This window comes from Mustelus asterias, chromosome 11 (assembly GCF_964213995.1).
Source record: "Mustelus asterias chromosome 11, sMusAst1.hap1.1, whole genome shotgun sequence".
NCBI classification, from domain to species: Eukaryota; Metazoa; Chordata; class Chondrichthyes; order Carcharhiniformes; family Triakidae; genus Mustelus; species Mustelus asterias.
The window spans coordinates 10784873-10807062 of NC_135811.1; the positions used below are offsets into that span (position 1 = coordinate 10784873).

At 39.6% G+C, this 22190-nt stretch overlaps 1 protein-coding gene across 2 annotated transcripts in view; it reads right to left on the reverse strand.

Annotated features, from left to right (window-relative positions):
- LOC144500368 (metal transporter CNNM2-like) overlaps nt 1–22190 on the reverse strand; it is a 254478-nt gene that overhangs the window by 51885 nt on the left and 180403 nt on the right. For both annotated transcript variants that reach the window (XM_078223142.1, XM_078223141.1), the window contains 4 exons: nt 21334–21477; nt 14070–14207; nt 9189–9358; nt 1410–1503 (listed from right to left, as the gene is read on the reverse strand). In XM_078223142.1, coding sequence (XP_078079268.1) covers nt 1410–1503; nt 9189–9358; nt 14070–14207; nt 21334–21477 — 546 coding nt within the window. The remainder of the gene's footprint in view (nt 1–1409; nt 1504–9188; nt 9359–14069; nt 14208–21333; nt 21478–22190) is intronic.

Genomic DNA, 22190 nt, shown 5'->3' on the forward strand with positions numbered 1-22190 from the left:
ATTAACAAATAGTAAATACAATGCATTTTAAAGCTTTGAAACAGAAAAATACTTTTAAAAAATTCTCTGCAAGGGCATTTGAATTTCATATTTTAGATATTAAAACAGGATTGGATTAATCCCTTGGCATGATATCACAGTCCCATTTGCTTTTAGACCGGATTTTACTTTCATCCCTGGAGTGTGTCAGCAGTAACCTTAAATTTTCCTGTGCCATTAAGAGTCAGATACCCCCCACCCCGCCCCCCAGAAAGATATTGAGTCTTTCACTTCCTAAAGCTAATATACATCTTCTGTGCTAGAGAAGAGGATCAAGAGAAAAATGAATTAAATGAGTGTTTCAAGAAAACAAATTAAAGTCCACTGCACCAAGTGGGAAATTTGCCCATAATCTATCACATTATCAGGACTTCAATATATAAATGTGAGAATCCTATTCTTGTAAGTCTGCATTCAATATATATTGAACACATGAAGGTTGGTGATTTAACAAACTCATAAGTAACAATATGAGATTATTAAAAATCAAGTTGTCTAAATAGACTTGTTCAATGAACATAGAACATAGAACAGTACAGCACAGAACAGGCCCTTCGGCCCACGATGTTGTGCCGAGCTTTATCTGAAACCAAGATCAAGCTATCCCACTCCCTATCATCCTGGTGTGCTCCATGTGCCTATCCAATAACCGCTTAAATGTTCCTAAAGTGTCTGACTCCACTATCACTGCAGGCAGTCCATTCCACACCCCAACCACTCTCTGCGTAAAGAACCTACCTCTGATATCCTTCCTGTATCTCCCACCACGAACCCTATAGTTATGCCCCCTTGTAATAGCGCGATCCACCCGAGGAAATAGTCTTTGAAGATGCAAGGTGGTACATAACACAGTGCTGCTGGACATTATCTGATTAAATCTGGACTCAAATTTATGCAGTACCATAAAAAATGAATACATCACAATGGTAGAGCACCAACTCACCTTCAACCCAAAAAGTAATTTAATTTTTCAATTTATCACAAAAAATACTAGTTTATTTGATATTTTATACATTTTCATCTCAGACTTTTGTTTAACAATTGATTTGCACTTATAAAAATGAGCTTACAAGCAAGGTGGTAGTGCATTCACTTTCACAAAAAACATTGGGGTAAATTGATTAGTAAGTTGGATGATTTACTTAACTTTCAACTGCAGCTTTTATGGAGTTTAGGTTAATGATTTTTAGTCAGGCAGGAGTTAAGCAGAGCTCTCACTTAGATTTAATGGGTGGAGTTGACCCCTTGATATGATAGATTGCACATAATCTACATAGACAACAGGTTAGATGTACCAAACATTGTCAGCCTTTTCATGCTTTATTTGATCCATTTCTGATTAATCAGTTTTAATCAATTAAGATTAGTACCTGGAGGAGATGTCAGAGCCATCATGCCATAATAAGAGAAAGCACCTGCTTCAAACTTCATTATTTCTTTTCCAGCTTCCACCTCCACTTTCCCCTAGTCACAACAAAATAATTGGCATCATGAAACCATCATTTAATAAACTCAAAGTTATTTCTTCATAATATAAATATTCATTAAACTAAACATGCTACCTCACTAAGTTTAACCAATCTAAGAATCACTTCAACTCGATTAGGATTCTGAAACAATGTAAAGACATTTTCCATTAAACACGTCTCCTGTGAATCAGACAGCGTTACTATGATGGATATTCGGTAAACATACATAAGATGTTACAAAGTAATAGGAAGAACAGTGCCTCAAATTATGAAATATTGGTTTCAATTCCTAGATATAAGTCTACAATTTTCTAAGTTTGTAGAACCAAGTGAGTGAACCTATTCCTTTCAAATTTATAATATGGATGCAATTAAAATAGCGCTACAATCATGTGGTTTAGGTCACTTCAGTGTGATTACAGAGGGAGTAAAAGGATTTTGACTCAGCGAGTGAAGGAACAGCGATATAGTTCCAAGAAAGAATGGCACATGACTTGGAGGACTTGCAGATGCTGGTGCTTTCATGTCTCTGCTGTCCTAGACCTACGTAGCATATGTCACAAGTTTCAAAGGTGCTTTTGAAGGAGCCTTGATGAGTTGCTGTAGTGCATCTTGTAGATTGTTTACAATGTTGCCGCTGTGCGCCAATGGTGGAAGAAGTGAATCTTTAAGGTAGTAAATCATTGGGTTGCTTTGTTCTGGATATATCAAGCTTCTGGAAATAAGTATTCTGCACTTATCCAGGCAAATTGAGAGTATTCCATCACACACCTGACTAATATCTTGTTGATGGACGAGTTTGTGGAGTCAGGTGGCAAGATACTCACGGCAGAGTTCCCAGCCCCTGATCTGCTCTTACAGCCACAATATTTATATTACAATATCATAGAATCCTTACAATGCAGAAGGAGGCCATACGACACATTGAGCCTACACCAACAACAATCCCAACCAAGGCCCTATCCCTGTAAGCCCACATATTTAGCCTGCAAATCCCCCTAACACTAAGGTGCAATTGATCATGGCCAATCAACCTAACCTGCACATCGTTAGACTGTGGGAGGAAACTAGAGCACTGGAGGAAACCCACACTGGCACAGGGAGAACATGCAAGCTCCACACAGACAGTCATCCAAGGTTAGAACTGAACCCAGGTCCCCTCAGCACTGTGAGGCAGCAGTGTTAACCACTCAATAAATGGTTCTGGAAAATAATTTCATAAACATTCCATAAATACTGTGCTATCCTATGGCTGGTCCAGTTAAATATCTAGTCAATGGCACCCTCAGGATGTTAACAGTGGGGATTGTAATGCCACAAAGTGTCAAATTGAGCTGGTTAGACTCTTGTGTTGGAGGTTGTCATTGCCTGGTACTTTTGTGGCCTGAATGTTTCTTGCCACTGATAAACTCAAGCCTGAATATTGTCCAGAGTTTTTAGCTTGGAGGTATGGAATTGATTCAGTATCTGAGTTGTTGAAAATGGTACTGAACACTCTGCAATCATCAGCAAACATCCACATTTCTGACCTTATGATGGAGGAAGATGCAGCTGAAAATGGTGGGCCCAGGACATTACCCTGAAGACCTGCTGCAGCAATGTCTTGGACTGAGATCATTATGTGAGGGAAGATGTGATAAAATAGAGAGAGGGGACAAGACATCAGGGCAAGGTAGCAATAAGGGAACTGATAATTGTAGCATGGCAAGAAGGGACAGAAAATACAAACATTAAGAGTATTCCAGCAGATAAGGCCAGAGGTTGTGAAACCAATAGAAAGGCAGAATTAAAGACACTCTAAGTACAGCATTCACAACAAGGTACTTGAATTGATGGCACTAATGGGAGTAACCGCTATAATCTAATTGCCAATCTGGGCATGTGGCTGCAGAGTGACTGAGACTTAACTGAATATTCTAGGTTTGACATTTAAGAAGAATGGGCAAAAAGGAAAAGAAGATGGGGTATGGGGGATAATAAAGGAAGAGATCAGCACATTAGTGAGGGAAAATCTTGGATTGGAAGATCAAGCTGTATCAGTTGGGTGGAACCAAGGAACAGCATGGACCAGTTTGGGCTGAAGGCCCTGTCTCTGTGCTGTAGATTCTATGAGGAGAAACTGGGTCAACTGGGCCTATATTCACTGGAATTTAGAAGAATGAGAGGCGATCTCACTGAAATGGATAAAATTCTGACAGGGCTGGGCAGACTGGATGCAGTGATGTTATTTCCTCTGGCTGGAGGCTCTAGTTTCAGGGTACAGGGTAGGCCATTTAGGACTGAGATGAGGCGGAATTTCTTCTTAGGTGGCGAATCTATGGAATTCCGTACAACAGAAGGCTGTGGAGGCCAACTCACTGAATATATTTAAGAAGAAAATAGACAAGGTTTCTAGACTCTAAGGGTGTCAAGAGGTATGGGGGGAGCACTGGAGTTTGGCACGAAGATGGCGGATCAGCCATGAACATGTTGAATGACAGAGCAGGCTCTTGAAGGGCCAAAATGGCCTACTCCTACTATTTTAGATGCTTCTCTAAAATAGAAGCTGAAATCATGATAAACTTAAAAAATATTTTTATTATTTTAAAAATGTAAATTTTGTTTTACCTCAGTGGAGAATTTTGGCACTCCACAAAACACAAAATGTATTTTTCAGGGTGGGTGTTTAGCAGTAATTATGAAATGAGTGTGCGGTTTAAAAACCCAATTACACCTCACTTGCAAATGATACAACCTTTTCAAGAATTTTGCAGTGAGATTTACAGCACAAGAGTGGAAGTTCTTCTAAATTCATTGATTTCTCATTGATTATAATCTGGGGGCACCTAAACAGCACACCCTCTGGAGAAGCATGGAATCACTGACAGCAGCTTCTGGATTTCTATATTATTCTGTGCATGTGGACTTCCAAAGTTACCGTCAGTTTTTGTGGAGTAATGATGACGAGTGCTGATAGTTTCATCGTCATTACCACTCAAACACCAGAACTGCCTCTCCTCATTCTTTCCACCATAATGTTTCTCTGAATTAAATTGCACTTGCCATTTCAGCTGTCTCTCCCCTGAAGTCTGTTACTATTCATATTGCTTATTATATTTTGGAGATTTGTGTCATCTGCAAACGTTGAAATTATGTTCTGTATACCTTGGTCATTTATATGTATTAACAGCAGTGATTCTAATACTGACCACTGGGGGACATTACTGTGTACTTTTCCTCCAGTCTGAAAACAACCCTTCAACACTCTTGGCTTTCTGTTTTGTAGCCAGTTTTGTAGACATATTGTTGTTGTCACTTCAATCCACAGACCTCAATTTTTCCAAGAAGTCTTGATATTAACATAATTTGCTCAAATAAAGGCAAGGTATAGCAGATGCTGGAAATCTGAAATAAAAAAAAAACAGAAAATGCTCGAAAGACTCAAGTCTTGCAGCATCTGTGGAGAGATTAACATTTCAAGTCCACATGACTCTTCAGAGTTAAAGAGAGGGAGAAAGGTGATGGATTTTATGCTGTTAAAGTGGGGAGTGGGGGAGGGGGTGTGTGGAGCAGGTGAAGCTCAAGACTTCCAAGTGTGGCCTAATCCCGGATAAGAATAACCAACTTCTAATTTACTAATGTGTACTTTATCCACTTATGCAATATTCAACAACTTTTTTTGTAGTCATCTGGAGCTTATTTTTCTTTACACCAACAGAAAAAGTGTAATAATTGCCTACAGAATTCAGAACTCATTGTACCTCTTCCAGCAATTAATGTGGTAGTTTCCCTATTACAGTAAAATATCATCCCCACAAATTTGTGTTAAGCAGAGCTTTCGTGATAGTTGAGGGGGCCCAATGAATGGGTCTCCATGTAACCTGATATGCCAATAAATACGGTCCATGTCAAAACAATGATTCAAATGCTGAATGAAAACACAGTAAAGTAGTATATGTGTGGAAAACTTTATTCAATTTGTTTACACCGTACAATGGCGTGACCTTGCAAAATGCCAAAACTTTGCATTGACAAATATCAGATGTTAGCTCCAGAAAAACTTGTCTGCCTAACATGTTTCAAACGTGCGATAGTCTGCCACGTCGTCAGTGCATTCAAACATGCTTTTGTGCTGCAATATGAAATCCTGGAGCATCTCTGCAGCCTTTGTGGAAGCAGACAGGCAAAAGAGCGGGCATTCATCAGATGCTTCAGGGTCATCGGGCTCTTCAGTTGAAGGACATCATCTGTCAATTCCGTCATGCGGTGTGCAACATCCTTCACCATACTGTAAATTTCCATGGTTGTCTCTGCTGGAATTTCCATGCTGGCCTCCTGCAGATGAGTGAAAAGCGTCTAGTCATCGGGTTGGTTGGCCCCACCCTGCTCCTCCTCATTTTTGATGTTTTGTGCAGTTGTAACCTGTCTGAGGCCAGTGGAGTGGAGCAGTTGGCAATTGTGTTTTCTGTTATCATCTTCCATGCCTTCTTCATCAGGAGCATGGCCTCTGGAACAGTTGGACTGTATTCTTCTTCTGGATGGCCTTGATAGCCTGAGAGACCGGCTGCTGATAGTAATGGGGTTCTCAGATTCCTAATCACCCCCAATCCATTGTGTGGAACTTGGCTGTGGTGTTGAGAAGCAAGATCATCAGCTTGATGCTCTCGAGCTCAGTAATATTAGGATGTGTGGGGCGGTTGTCTGTAATGACAACAATCTTCCTATTTTTCGTTGATGTATTTTGTCCACTCTCCTAATCCACCCCTCAAAAAGCCAGGCTGGTTTTATTAGCCTCATACTGCATGGGCATTGTCTTGACATTCATGAAGCAACTTGGCTTCTTGGATTTTCCTATTACAAGAAATGGCAGCTTTTTGGTGCAGATCATAACAGTGATATGCTACTGTCCTTGTTCTGCTTTCCACCATTGCATGTTTCACCTTTAAAATCAAAGGCAAAATGCAATGATTTGATTTTTGATTTGATTTATTGTCACATATATTAGCATACAGTGAAAAGTATTGTTTCTTGCACATTATACAGACAAAGCATACCATTCATAGAGAAGGAAACGAGAGAGTGCAGAATATAGTGTTACAGTCATAGCTAGGGTGGAGAGAAAGATCAACTTAGTGCGAGGTAGGTCCATTCAAAAGTCTGAGGGCAGCAGGAAAGCAGCTGTTCTTGAGTTGGTGTGTATGTCTGACCTCAGACTTTTGTATCTTTTTCCCGAAGGAAGAAGGTGGAAGAGGGTATGTCTGGGGTGCTTGGGGTCCTTAATTATGCTGGCTGCTTTTCTGAGGCAACGGGAAGTGGAGACAAAGTCAATGGATGGGAGGCTGGTTTGCATGATGGACTGGGCTACATTCACGACCCTTTGTAGTTTCTTGCGATCTTGGGCAGAGCAGTGATACAACCGGAAAGAATGCTTTCTATGATACATCTGGAAAAATTGGTGAGTTGTTGCTGACATGGCAAATTTCCTTCGTCTTTTGAGAAAGTAGAGGCATTGGTTGGCTTTCTTTTGGTGGGTAACAGCCCAGTTTCATCCACATTAGAAATGTCTCTTGGTACATGGTCATTCATGATGGGGACTAATCATTTTACAACCAACCTGTCGTGCCATAACCCACGTACCCTCACAGCTTGCTGTGCAGAAGATGATGCTGTGTTTCGTCTTCTCTCCTGCCGACAATACTTAATTTGCTCACAGGTTTAGCAATATTTGCACCTTCTTTCACACCGAAATCTTGATGTCAAATATATAGGTATATTCTTGTATGGCCTATGCTCTGATTGGTCAGCGTTATCATATGACAAGTTTAGAAAAGTTTGGCCAATCCAGTGTTACCAGTGCAGAATTTGAACTCATATGAACGTTGTTCTATGGGATTTTCTATTCTGCCGGCGATTATAGTTGACGACTTCAACATAACCAGAATTTTGTGTCATCGCAATTTCACAATATTTGCTGCATTTCCAGACATAGTGGGATATTAATCTGATTCCTCAGTTGGCATGCGAATACCTCAATTTATATTCTTTAAGGTTTTCAGTATTACTGTCAGGAAGGCGGTCCAGATGCACCAAGGGATATAAAGAACATGGAAACCATCACCCCTGCAACCATAACGCAGTTCATATCTCGATACTATGTTATTACCATCTTGTTTCATTGCAGATGCCTAGCATTCCAGCTTGATCCTATCTTTGCCAGGGGAAACATTGCATGCAAATCCCTACAGTTTTTTAATCCTTGTGCTCAAAAATAAATGTATAAAATAACCCAAATAATTAAGTGGCTGCTTTTAATTTTTTTTTAAAGTTGATGCCTGTGTTCAAAGCAGGGGGAATCTTCAGACTGAAAATTTTGGAAATCAAGATGGACCCACATTACACCAGTTCTGCACTTGAGGGCTGTTTTATAGCAGGGCCCCAGAGAATCTTGTTTCACATGTCACGATTTCTTTCTTCAAATGGCATGCCAATGTCAGATGAGAGTGGCTGCCACTGATGCAACATTTGACTGAGTTTGACAAACAGGCCTAGGAAAATTGAAGTTAGTGGATTGGGTTCTCTCACCCTGTAGTATAAATATCTCCCACTTTCTATGCCTTTTGAGAAAAGGTCATCTGGACTCGAAATGTCAGCCCTTTTCTCTCCTTACAGATGCTGCCAGAACTGCTGAGATTTTCCAACATTCTCTCTTTTGGTTTCAGATTCCAGCATCCGCAGTCATTTGTTTTTATATATGTAAATTTAAGTCACTCATGTTTGCTGTAGTACCCTTGTTACATGCATCTCAAATTTCCTGTTTAATGCCAACCCCTACCTGGCTGCTACTGTTTGGAGGCTGATAGACAACTCCCACTAAGGTTTTCATCCCTTGTTGCTTCTTAGCTCTACCCAGATCTAGACTTCTCTCTCGCACTATTACACTGATTTCCTTAACTAATAATGCCACCACACCTCTTTTCCCTTTTTGTCTGTCCTTCCTAAATATCAAATACCCTTGGATATTCAGTTCTCAGCCATGCTCCCCCTGCAGCCATCGTCTCCATAATTGCAATCATATCGTACCCCTGTATACCAATTTGCCTTGTTTTCAATAGCAAAATTGTAGATGTGCGGGTTAGGTGGATTGGCTATGCTAAATTGCCCCTTAGTGTCAGGGGGACTAGCTAGGGTAAATGCATTTGGTTGTGGGTATGGGGCCTGGGTGGGATTGTGGTCGGTGCAGATTCGATGGACTCAATGGCCTCCTTCTGCACTGTAGGATTTTATGCCAAAAATCAAAAAGGAAGTGGACACATATTTGAAATGCATTTATACCAATATGTGAGTTCTCTTTTTCAACAATTCTTATCAATAGTCTCTTGCTCCCATTTAAATAAGAAAACAGTGACCTCTGACTGAAGTTAGATAGCATGAATGATTTTATGGTTTTGAACCTGAAGTAGCATTGCCAAAATAGCATGTTGATTATAAGCTACCATATTGTAATTCTGTACATCTCAATATAAAGATCCTACACAACTCATCCGAACCATGAAAACATGCAATTTAAGAAAATATGGTCCACTTGCTAGAAGATATTATACCAATAATTGTATCCACATTTACTACAATTTTCAATTTGTGTAATTGGATTTCTTGAACATACTACGTGGTTCTACAGTATTATTAAAGTTAAAGACACACCTGTAAAACAAGGATAAAATAGTCTACAGGCTTGTTCCGATGGAAGAGATAATGTTCTGGGGTTTTTTTATTTCTTTCATCAAATTTCATTTCTTGAATAACATTTGGATGTTTGAGCAGCCTCAGTAAGATCTTCTCTGACATCTGTGTTGGGCTGAATGGCTCCACTTCTGAAATAATTAACAGGAACATCTATATAGTCAAGTGCAACATCAAGAGACCCAACAACTGATTAGAATCAACAATGAATGATGAGTTTGAAGTATGACAAAAATAGTGCATGTAATGCTTAAAACTGATCTGTTGGTACTATGTTTACATCCGTAAGCCCTGTACAAATACTACTTTGACAATTTTTTTATTCTCATGACTTTAAAATGGAGTAGAGTCACTGTTCTGAGGACAGTGTGTCAGGCAAACTGACTAGTAAAAAATTGTTTTCAAAGTAGCACATTATTTCATGCCTAGGAAAATTCCTTGCAAGATTTGGATCTACAGGGACCAATTGGCTTCTAGTATCTCCCCAAAATGCCCAGACATTTCTATTCTGAGATAAGGTTTGTTGGTAGGTTGTTCAACCATGACAGCCAATCCAGTGTCATCCTCACTGGACAACCACCCATGGAGGCACACAGACACTCTCAGAACAGTTGTTGCTGAATGATGATTAATATGGAAAATCCTAGTCAATATTTATTTCCTTAGTCCAGGACAAAAAGATCAACTGTAACACTTGTATATATACCACTGATTATATAACAGTCAAAAAAAGGTAAATTTTAAAGAATTGTGAAAGTAAATATGTTAAAGAAACAATTTAAGTTGTCCAGATAAAGGTAAAATAGACAAATAATTTACAGATCCTATTATAAAAATGACTAGAGTCCTACAAGATTGAACAAAACCAAATTGTTACTTGAAAAAAGTCAATCATATTTCAGTACAATTTTCCAACAAGTTAGTGCAGTGTGTATTATAAGATACACATAACAAATGTTAATATAGCAAAACTTTGAATAATATGTTTATATTTTTCATTGATTTTCATAGAATCCTACAGTGCAGCAGTTCAGCCCATTGAATCTGCACCAACCACAAATCCACCCAGGCCCCACTCCCCCAACCCCACCCTATTAATCCCTCTGACACCAAGGTTAATTTAGCATGGTCAATCGACCTAACCCACACATCTTTGGAGGGTGGAAGGAAACCAGAGCAATCAGAGGAAACCGACACGGGGAGAACTTGCAAACTGCACACAAACAGTTACCAGAGGCCAGAACTGAAGCCCGGTCCCTGGTGCTGTGAGGCAGCAGTGCTAACCACTGTGCTGCCCAGTATATATATTGTCTTATGTTGAAACATGTCAAAACAATTCAAATGATGAATTACTCTCGAGTGCAGTTAGTTGTTGTTATATGAAAGCTACCTGCCACAATAATGCTGTGGAATTTTCATTCTTTCTGCGCGCCCCCCCCCCCCCCCCCCCACCGCGCACTGCCGCCTTTCATTATAGATGTAGCCACTATTAAAGAATACTTGATGAAAGCTGAGAGTAATCATTTTTGATCCAACAGAATTGTTGTTCATATCAATTAACATCTGAATACAAGCTGGGTGGCAGAATAGGATAGTTCAGTTTTTAATCTTGGAGCTTTAGCTTAATTATCCTAGCAGACTGTAATAGGTGGTCTCCACCTGATGCTTATAAAAGTATGAATGTAAAATAAGTTTGGCAGTTTCAATCTAGTCAAATGCACTGAAGTATTCATAAAATGGCAGCTTCACTCAGACTGTGAAGGTCAGTGCCATACTGCTGGTGTGTGGTATTAAACCTCACTGTTGGGTGGCAATGGGCAGCATGGTGGCACAGTCGTTAGCACTGCAGCCTCACAGCGCCAGGGACCCAGGTTCGATTCCCGGCTTGGGTCACTGTATATGTGGAGTATGCACGTTCTCACCATGTCTGTGTGGGTTTCCTCCCAGTCAAAAGATGTGCGGGTTAGGTGGATTGGCCATGCTAAATTGCCCCTTAGTGTCAGGGGGACTAGCTGGGGTAAATGCATGGGGTTATGGGAATAAGGCCTGGGTGGAATTGTGGTCGGTGCAGAATTGATGGGCTGAATGGCCTCCTTTTGCGCACTGTAGGATTTTATGAAACCTATCCATAAGAATGCCAAGAGCATTTTCCTGCATCTAGTACTCTTGTTGCATCCCATGTAAAAAAGTGTTGCTTTGATTTCCTATAAAGCTGAGTACCACTCCAACTGTATTTTGCATCACGCTGTGCCATAAGTGCCCATGTCGTGGCACTCTAAGTTGCAGAAGTATATTATACTTTATATTATCTTACTGTGGAGACTCGCAGAAAGGGCGGTTAACTCAGCACAGAAAATGGGTGACTTTTTTTCAAATTCATTCTTGTGGTGCAGGCATCACTGGCAAAGCTGCCATTTATTGCCCATTCCTAATTGCCTGGTAGAGGTACTGGCCTTACTTACTGCAGTTCATATGGTGAAAGTGTTTCTATAAAGTTAAATATTGAATGTAATGATTTGGTACACTTTGCTAGGTGATTTCAGAGTGGGCAAGAGTCAATCATGATATCAGAATCACATTGGCCAAATTGTGTAAAGATGGCAGATTTCTTTCCTTAAAGGAAATATCTGGATCCAAAATTGGCTTAGTGGCAGGAGGGAGAGCATGATGGTCAAAGGTTGTTTTTGTGATGGGAAGCCCATGTCCAGTAGTGTTCTACAGGGAACGGTGTTGGGTTCCTTGTTGTTTGTAGTATACATTAATGATCTGGATATAAGTGTAGGAGGTATGATAATTAAGTTGGCAGACGATACAAAAATTGGTGGTGTGGTAAATAGTGAGGAGTAAAGCCTTAGATTGATATAGATGGGTTGGTTAGAGGGGCAGAACGATGGCAAATGAAATTTAACCCTGAAAAGTGAGAGGTAATACATTTTGAGAGGACTAACAAGGCAAGGGGATATATAATGATTAGTCAGAGCCTAGTAAGTACAGCAGATCGGAGACACCTTGGTGTGCATGTCATAGAACTGTGAAGATAGCAGGAGAGGTAGATAAGATGGTTAAGAAGACATATCGGATACTTGCTTCTATTAACCGAGGCATTGAATATAAGAACAGGGAGGTTATGATGGAGCTGTATAAAACACTGGTTTTATGTGTAGTTCTGGTTGCCACAGTATAGAACAAAGAAAGTACAGAACAGGAACAGGCCTTTCGGCCCTCCAAGCCCGTGCCAATCATGATGCCAGGAAGGAAGAGAAGGTGCAAAGGAGATTCACCAGGATGTTCCCTGGGCTGGAGTCTCTCAAGAAAGACTGGGGTCGTTTGCCTTTGAGCAGAGAAAGCTGAGGGGGTCCTGATTGAGGTGTATAAAATTATGAGGGTCATAGATAAGGTGGGTAAGAAGGAACTTTTTCCCTTAGCAAGGGGTCAGTAACCAGGGGGCACAGATTTAAGTTAAGTGGCAGGAGGTTTATAGGAGATGGGAGGAAAAACATTTTCACCAAGAGGGTGGTGGGAACCTGGAACTCTGCCTGAAAGGGTGGTAGAGGCGGGAACCCTCACAGCATTCAAGTGGTATTTAGGTGAGCACTTGAAATGCCATAGCATACAAGGCTATGGGCCAGGCGCTAGAAAATGGGATTAGGATGTGATGCCATGTTGTAAAACTCTATGACTCTATGATCAGTAGTGAATCAACTGGGCGTTTAGGACAATCCAACAAGTTGATTGTTACTTCTACTGATATCAGCTTTTTTCCCCCAGATTTGCTTATAAATTCTAATCAAAGACTCAAATTGTCATAGCCATATTTTTGAACTCAGGCTTTCTGGATTATTATACATTTAATTATTATGCACATCAGCTTCAACTGCTTCCCTTCAACTAGGTGGTTGTCAGATATAGAACATTGCAATTTGATTGTTTTATAAACAGCACTGAGCTGATTTATGATACTGTAGGAATAATTTACGCTATGCCTTAGGTGGGAATGTTTTTAATGATATATAGAGTATATATATATATATATATATATATATATATATATATATATATAGTAGTAATCTACTTTCCCAAAGATAATCCTCACCTTGATGAGGTACAAAAATTCACGCCCCAAACTGTGCATTTTAAATGGCAGCTGTAATGTACATTTACAATCAGGGGAAAAGAACAATCCCAACTCCTAGGAACCAAGAACAAAGTCAGTTTTCAAATTAATCCTTAATATCCTTGGCACAGCATTTAATGGACAATTAAAATTCATGAAACACTAGCAATAAGCCCTGTTGTTTACAAGTTCTTTTATGTTGCTATTTTTGGATTACAACAATAATAACTTGAATTTGCAAAGCACCTTTACTATAAAGAACATTCCAAGGCTAGTCACGAATAAGTATAAAGGACCTGACCTCTGAGCCAGGAAGGAGATCGTCGGGAGCAATAGGCTGAAAAGATTGGTTTTAATAGGTTGTTAAAAGAAAATGGTGAAAATAATTAAAGAAGAAATTAGAAAGTGTATGACCCAAGCAGCCAATATCAAGAATGGGGGGGGATGAATGCACAAAAGTCCAGAGTTGGAGGGGGAGGTTAACTATTGTCAAGGTTGAAGCGGGTGGTGGGGGCAATGCAATGCATTGGCCAGGTATAGTGCAGAGCAAGGTGAACATATAAAAACTTTGCCCAAGTAGCAATTTATGGAAAGCACAGAAAGAAACATCAGATTATCATAGGTTAACCCAACTAGTTTTGAACAGGAGAAAAAAAAGATTAACTTGAATAACAGAATTATTAGTGTTCACTCCAATATATTTTTAGCATTTGATGACATAAACTTGCCTGTTGCTAGGAAACGATGTGTTGCTAGTAGTAGTTGCGGCGAAATCTTCACCTTCATCTCATTATCTGTTGGTTTGAAGGCTGAAAAATCCTGTTTCCTTTCACGGTGTGTAATTTTCTTTTTGGTTCGATTATCAGCTTACAAATGAGGAAAATATTTTGAAGAGGGAAATAGATGGAAATTAAAAATATTTCAATTAGAACATCATCAAAATGTTTTTCTAAGATTAACCTATTGGGCATAGCAGCAATGTAAACTTTCAATAGCTATTAATTACCACACCTATTTAAACTCTTCATGATCCACTAACTATCTGGCCTCAAATTGAATTGGGGAAAAGATATTATATTGTCAATGGAGGCTGCAAAGATGAAGAGAAGGGAGGATCAAATGGTCAAGTAAGAGTTTTCCTATTCATACCCTCTATTCTTGGGTATAAAGATACAACTTGCATCCACTTTTATACACTCAATACCTACAGAATAATGTGGAGATAAGCAAACCAGCAAAAATCTAATAACAGAACAAATACTGTTTCCCAAATTACCTACAACTCAGCATTAATTTTTACTTGCTTTGTAACCTTCCATTAATATTGTAGTGCATTCCCTACAGAACGAATCAAGTACTCATTCGTTGATTTATCAGTCAATTTTTTAAAAATCTTTCAGTCACAGAAACTTAACACAACCTCAGTATTCAATACAAAGCTTGTAGATTATTTTACTTTAAAAGCCTATTTTAAAAATTGTCCTTTCATTCATTTAACCACCTCCGCCCCACCCCCATCTCATGAATGTACCATCACTTCAGATCTCAGATTGACTTTGAGCACCTGATTCGCAAGGGCAATAGGGATGGACAATAAATATTGGCCTAGCAGGGACACCCACATCCCATAAATGAATGAAAATTATACCAGATCATACTATTATACCATTCTGACCTGAGGCCAAGCTGAAACTATTATCCCCAGCACGAAACACGTAGGTCCTTACACAAACTGAGGGGATAATTGGGTGGGCTCGTCTTATGTGGAGATACAGATCATTTCAATAATGAGGACTCTGTAGGTTGAGTAATCTATTCTTTCTTCTTTTAACTACCACAAAACATCATTAAACTATAATTAAGTAAAGCATTCAGGTGGGTAGAGGTACATGCAAAGCAATTATAGCTCTAGATTGATTATGCAGTCTGATCAAATCTGTACAGTAATTCTCAATAAACAGAGAAACAGGATGAGATACCATCTCTCAGTGCTCGTTTAAGAGACGTCCTAAGGAAAGCCTTAAAAGCGATTGAAGAACTCAGAAACAGGACCACAAGACAGACATATGGGCCCGATCCACCATTCAATAAGATCTTTGTTGACCTTTTACCTCACTCCATTTTCCTGCTTAATCCACATATTCATTGAACCCAAACGGAGCACAGTAAGTAGTCTCACAACACCAGGTTAAAGTCCAACAGATTTATTTGGAATCACAAGCTTTCAGAGCGGTGCTCTTTCATAGGTGAGTGATGAAGTGAGCTCCAAACACAGCATCCAAAGCTCTCTAGCATGCAGAATCCCAAAGATTCACAATTCTCTCAGTGAAGAAATTTCTCATTTCTGGTCTAAAGGCCAACATCTTACCCTGGGATTATGTTCCCTGGTTCTACAATCTCCAGCTAGGGAATACAGACTCTCAGCATTTACCTGCCAAGACCTGATAGAATAAGATTACCTCACATTCCTCTAAACTCCAAATAGTATCGGCCCATTCTATTTAATCTCTCCTCGGGGTTAACCTTCTCATCCCAGAAATCAATCTAGTGGATCTTCACTGCAACACCTCTCAAGGCAAGTATATCCTTCCTTAAGTATGGAGAACAAAGTTGTACACAGTACTCTAGGTGTGGTCTTTAACAGAGACCTTCATAATTGTAAAAATACTTCTTTACTCTGGTACTCCTAGCTCCACTGCAATAAAGGTCAACAAACCGATTGCCTTGCTAACTCCTAATGCTGTTAATCTGCCGCCCAGTCTTCTTTCCTGCAGGATGTTAACAGTACATAATGCACTTAATCATCCACATAACTATGTGCTGCTTGGTCACCAACTTGTCTTTGTTCTTTGAGCTTTTGAGAAAATATTTACATAATGCAAAGGATGCTCTACTTCTGACTGTGACACCAGATAAAATGATGCAACAACAATTTCTTAGTTCAAATGAAACTGGGAAGCAAATCTTAACATGGAATTTGGAGGGGTTAACGGTCTGGCCATTCAAAATGCCAAAGTAATTAAGTACATACAGTTTGCTAATAGTCATACTATACAATAAAAACAGAAAATGCTGGATAAACTCAGCAGGTCTGGCAGCATCAGTGGCGAAAGAAACAGTTAAAATTGAGCCCATATGACCCTTCTACCGAACAGTTCTCTCAAAGGAAAGTGTTGTGCATTCATGTTTTTCCCTAGTTGGGACAAGGTTCCTTTAAGAGTTTGCTCATGTGATGTACTGATGCCATCAGCAGCAGTTGGGCCAGGCTACAGTCAGTCTAATCTAAGGGTCTATAAGAGCAATATCTTCCCCAATAAAAGCTCTGGTTTATTTCATAACTTTGTGGTCTGCAGCTTCGCTTTTAAAATACCATGGCCAGAGTATTTCGGCCCTTCATGCCAACAAGATTTTTTGGTCCGACTGCAGTGAACAGGGATTTGGCTGAGTGCCAAATTCTCCATCCTCACTTGCAGCAGCAACAGGGCTGGAAAATTCCAGCCCACATCTCCAGATTAAATCACAGTTCTTCAAAATGATTAATTTAGGGGCCAAACATTTCCTTTTATTCCTGTAATCGGAAACCAAAATTGAATGTACTTTGTCCAGTTGACGTGACCTGTCTGTCTTCAAATATGATCACAAGTAATAGGAGCTGGGGTACGCCATTTGGCCCTTTGAGTGTACTGCACTCTTTAATTAGATCATGACAGATACACTACCTCAATTTAACCTCCCTGTAATATCCCTATGTCTCTTACTTCCCTCCCACCAAAAATCTATTCATCTGTCTTTAATGACTGAGCATCCATAGTTCTCTATGATAAAGAATTCCAAAACTTCACAATTCTTAAAAGAAAATGAAGTGAAGAAATTTCCCCATTCTCAGTCCTAAACGATTGATGTCTTATCTAAGACTGAGACCCTTTGCTTTGGATTTCCCTGTCAGGCACCTTAAGTACAGTAAGAAGTCTCACAACACCAGGTTAAAGTCCAACAGGACAGTATTTTTTGGCTAGCAGACTCCAGAAATTGACTATCGAGATACTGTCCTGTTGGACTTTAACCTGGTGTTGTGAGACTTCTTACTGTGTTTACCCTCCAGTCCAACACCGGCATGTCCACATCATGGCACCTTAAGAATAGCCGGAAAATTCTGGCCAACTTTTCTTTCATGACCCCATACTGACTGCTTAATATGATTTTCCAAATGCCCATAACCATGTCCTAATAATAGATTCTAGCATTTACCTCCTGTTGATGTTGGGCTAATTGCCCAATATTTCCCTGTTTTCTCTCTTCCTTCTTTCTTAACAAGCAAAGATAGGTCCTTTACCTTCCAAAGATAGGTCTCTTTACACCTAACCAATTACAACTGCATCTTCTGCCTACTTAATAATTCAAGAATGTGAATTTAGCAGTGTTGTGGCACAGTTCAATTTGATTAATAAGAAAAAAAAAATTCTGTGTCATTACACTTTGATCTGATTTCACTGACTTCTTCATCCAGAGTACTCTAACAAAATGTCCTACTTTTCTATTTGTACTGTGTTGATAAGTCGCAGGCAAGATGTGCCACATACCAGCATATCTAAAACAAAAATTGGATTATTTTTGGGATGCCAACTGAAGATCAGAGTCCAAATTCAATATTCTAGTAAGCTGCAAGGTGAATATCATAAGGAATACCACAGGATAAGAGAGCACAAGGAGAGTGGCAGAGAGAGATAACAAAAGAACATGTCGAGACACGTGATAAAAGAGCCTGAGGAGTGGCTTAGACACAGAATAAAAGACTGTGGGGAGAATGGAGAGTCGGAATAAAAACATGAGAGCGGAGAGACAGGGTAAAAGAGCGTGAGGAGAGCGGAGAGACAGGATACAAGAGTGTGAGGAGTGCGAAGAGACAGGATAAAACAGCACGAGGAGAGCAGAGAGACAGGATAAAAAAGCGTGAGAGAGCAGAGAGACAGGATAAAAGAGCATGAGGAGAGCGGAGAGACAGGATAAAAGAGCATGAGGAGAATGGCAGAGACGCAGGATTAAAGTGTGAGGAGAGGGGCAGAGGCACAGGATAAATAAGCACGAGGAGTATGGCAGAGACAGAATGCAAGTTCAGGAGAGCGACAGCAGCACATGGTAAGGGCGTGATGAGACACAGACTCAATTCCAGAATTAGAAAAGATAAAGAGCTCCGAGGAGGAGTAATTGGCAGAGTGGGTTTGTTAGGGAATTCCCATGCTAACAGCACCCTGCTCCTGACAAAATGTCTAGAACATGACCTTGTCATAGCCAACACCTTGTTGCGTCAGAGAGACAAATAGAAGACCTCACAGGAACAAACATGCTCCAAGCACTGGCACCTGCCCAATTAAGCAAGGGACTTCAAAGGTATGCGTATTATAGAAGCTAACAGCCAACCGCCTACTCTGCTCTGTGATCGACATCAATATAACCTCAAAGCAGTGACAGCAACAGAAACAATGCCGCAGTGAAATCAACACTGAGGCACTCAAAAACCCTGAGAAGAGAGCCCTGTTCAACCACCGCCTCACTGCCAACCTTATGACTCCTGGCAACCAGCGATGTAGTGTGTCCACGGCGTCTGGTCAGCTCACAAGTCTTCCATAATCAGCACTTGCAAAGAGACACTCAACCAGAAAATATCAAGACTGGTTTGAAAGAACAACCAGGAGATCCAGGAGTTGATAAGCCACAAACGCAAGAGATTTCTGAATCTGAAATAGCAAATCAACTTGAGAGTAAGAAAGCAGCTTTACAGACGGCTGAAGGCTGAGGCCCAGCAATAGCCCGTGACCCAAAAAACAGGTGGTGTGTAGAGAAAGCACAGGAGATACAGCTGGCAGCTGATAGCTATAACGTGCGAGGATTTTTTAGCGCAATCAAGATCACAAATGACCCAAGCACCCAAGGCCCTAACCCACTAAAAATGGAGAGGTGCTCATCAAGAACAGAAAGGCTGTCAGCACCTGCCGGAAGGAGCACTTTGAAGGTCAACTTAACAGAGATACTTGGTGAAATTTCCCAATATACTGGCTCTAGCGAGAAACATAGAAAATAGGTGCAGGAGTAGGCCATTCGGCCCTTTGAGCCTGCTCCACCATTCAATATATTCATGGCTGATCATGGACTTTCAGTATGTCACTCCCACTTTCTTTCCATAAGCCATGATCCCTTTAGCCGCAAGAGCCACATCCAGCTCCCTCTTGAGAGAAAACCTGCTCCTAAGCTGCAAAGCCAGCTTTTCTCACCAGATTATAGAGCACTTAGAGTAATAAAATGTTGCTGGTGTCTCAGACACCTCTATGCTGGTGGGATGGGTGGGTTGCCAGCTCTATGGAGTTCGGGGTACCCTTTATCGTGTGGAAAAAAAACATTGTCCATTTTGTAGAAGTATATAGCCCTGATCAATATCAGAATTCAAACTTGACATCCAAGTAAGTCTCATGGACAAGTTATATACACAGATATGAACATGTCAATAATTGGGCCTGTTACTGAACTGGAATCAGAACTTAAATGCTTCACATCAGAAGATTTTTTTTGTTAGTCATTTAGTGGAAAAATAAAACTTACATCCAAAATTTGTCTGCGGGTACCCTGGAGAATTTAAATGAAAAGATTAGAAACTGTCGTAATTCAAAACTGTATAAAAAACTGCAACCTCCATGATTAAAATCACGACCTGTCTGAGATTTTCTATCCTTTAATGCTAGCTGAATCCACCGGTGCTCTCACAGGATTGTTACAGGAGGCTGTTTGGCCCATCGAGCTGCATCAGCTTTCATTCCTCCCATTCCATCTGCTTAGATAACAAAAATGGCCACAATCTAAAATGGAATCTATTAGTGATAAGGCACTTTTGGATGATGGAAGGATTCAAATTTCTTCTAAGTTTTAGTTTGCTAAATTTACAATTTAAAAATTCCTTTGCCTGTTAAGACAAGAAATTATTTAATATCATACTTCGTTTTATAACGGGCCTATGAAGCATCTTGGGATGTTTCATTACAATGATATGGTGCCTTTCAAGTAAGTTGCTGTTGTATGTTAATCCTGGACAGTTTTTGGACAATGAATTCATCCAATAACCAATTAAAAGACTCACCCTTTTCCCATCCCTCTTCTGGAATTTGAAATATCCAGCAATAACTGGAGGTTTTGGACCAAGTTGTTTTCCCACTTGAAATATTTTTTCCCTCACTTGATTTAATTTGTCTAAATTTCTCATTAAATTATAAATTAGACTGCCACAATTTCCTGACTTCCCTATTGGTTGACTCACATCAACAAAACTAAACATCTAAAATCTACTTATAATCGTAGAATGATGCTTGCATGAGAGGTTTAGATCTACTTATAATCATAGACTGATACTTGCATGAGAGGTTTAGATAGCTCCCCAGTGAAATAAGGCACTAATTAAAGCTAACACCCGTTTAACCCATTATTACACAGATCAATGCAAGGTGTCACAGTTGAATGTGCAAAGTTCCAGACATTTTGCCTAAGTTTGCTTGATGCCCTTTTTGTTTTCCTCTGGTTTTATGATTATCTTTTACATGAATGCTCAGAGATCAATTGTTGGTCTAAACCAGAACAGTTGCACAGGTACATTTAAAGGATAGGAGACAACTTGTGGTTCAACCTATTTCATAACAAGAGGTTTATCCACGTGTTAACCACACGATTTTCCAAAACCAACAAAGCTAGGCTCTCTTCCTATGGTGTATAGAATGTTTAAAAGAAGAATTAATTTTTCTTTTCCACAATAATTTTCCACAAAGAGCAAAGATGTGCATCTAGTATTTTTACAACAATATTTTGAAAGGTTTTTGCATATGGAACAAGTTGCACACTACATATTTCATTTACCCCAAAGACCATCCTCTAAAAAAAACATGGTGCTAGATTCAATTATTATTCCACCCGCGAATGTTTTAAAGATCCTATATAGCACAAGTAAACACTCACTATATAAATCTGTTTCATCCAAGATTTCTGATTTGATAATTTCTTCAATTACATCCTCTAGTGTGACGATACCTAGCACCTCGTAAAATGGATCCCCCTCTCCTTCATTGTTCACTCTCTGTACTATTGCCAGATGAGATTTACCTACAAAGGGTGGAGGGAAGAAAGAAAGATTAATGTAAACCAAAGTGATTTTTGAGGCATGATAAAACATGAAGCACATGCACACGTGAAGGATTAAGTTTACTCAAATACAAATAAAAACATGCTCTTATACAAATTCATCATTTCATTAATCTTCATTCATCAGTAAAATTTATCTGAGCATGAACAAAGATGGTAGTCATTGAGAAATAAGTAGCTTGGATAGATCTAAAATATAAAAGCAAATTACTGCGGATGCTGGAATCTAAAACCAAAAGAGAAAATGCTGGAAAATTTCAGCAGATCTGGCAGCATCTGTAAGGAAAGAAAAGAGCTGATGTTTCGAGTCCAGATGATCCTTTCTCAAAAAGGGTAATCGAGACTCAAAACGTCAGCTCTTTTCTCTAGATTTTAAAATATGGTACTTTTACATAAGAAACTATTAAGCAATAGGAGTTAAACTGAAACCACTTTGTAATGTATTCTTACTGCATTTGTGAAGGGATGATAAAATGCAAGGCGTAGCATGTGCACACCCATATGAAGAAATACCAGAATACTTTTATACAAATTCACCAAAACACAACCCAATTCGTTGACAGGATATTGGGAAGGGAATAAAATCCAGTATTGGTTAAAAGTGAGATAAAAATATTATGATATGATACAAATCTTGGAAGTATTGTGGGAAGAATAGTGTAGAACTTCAAAAG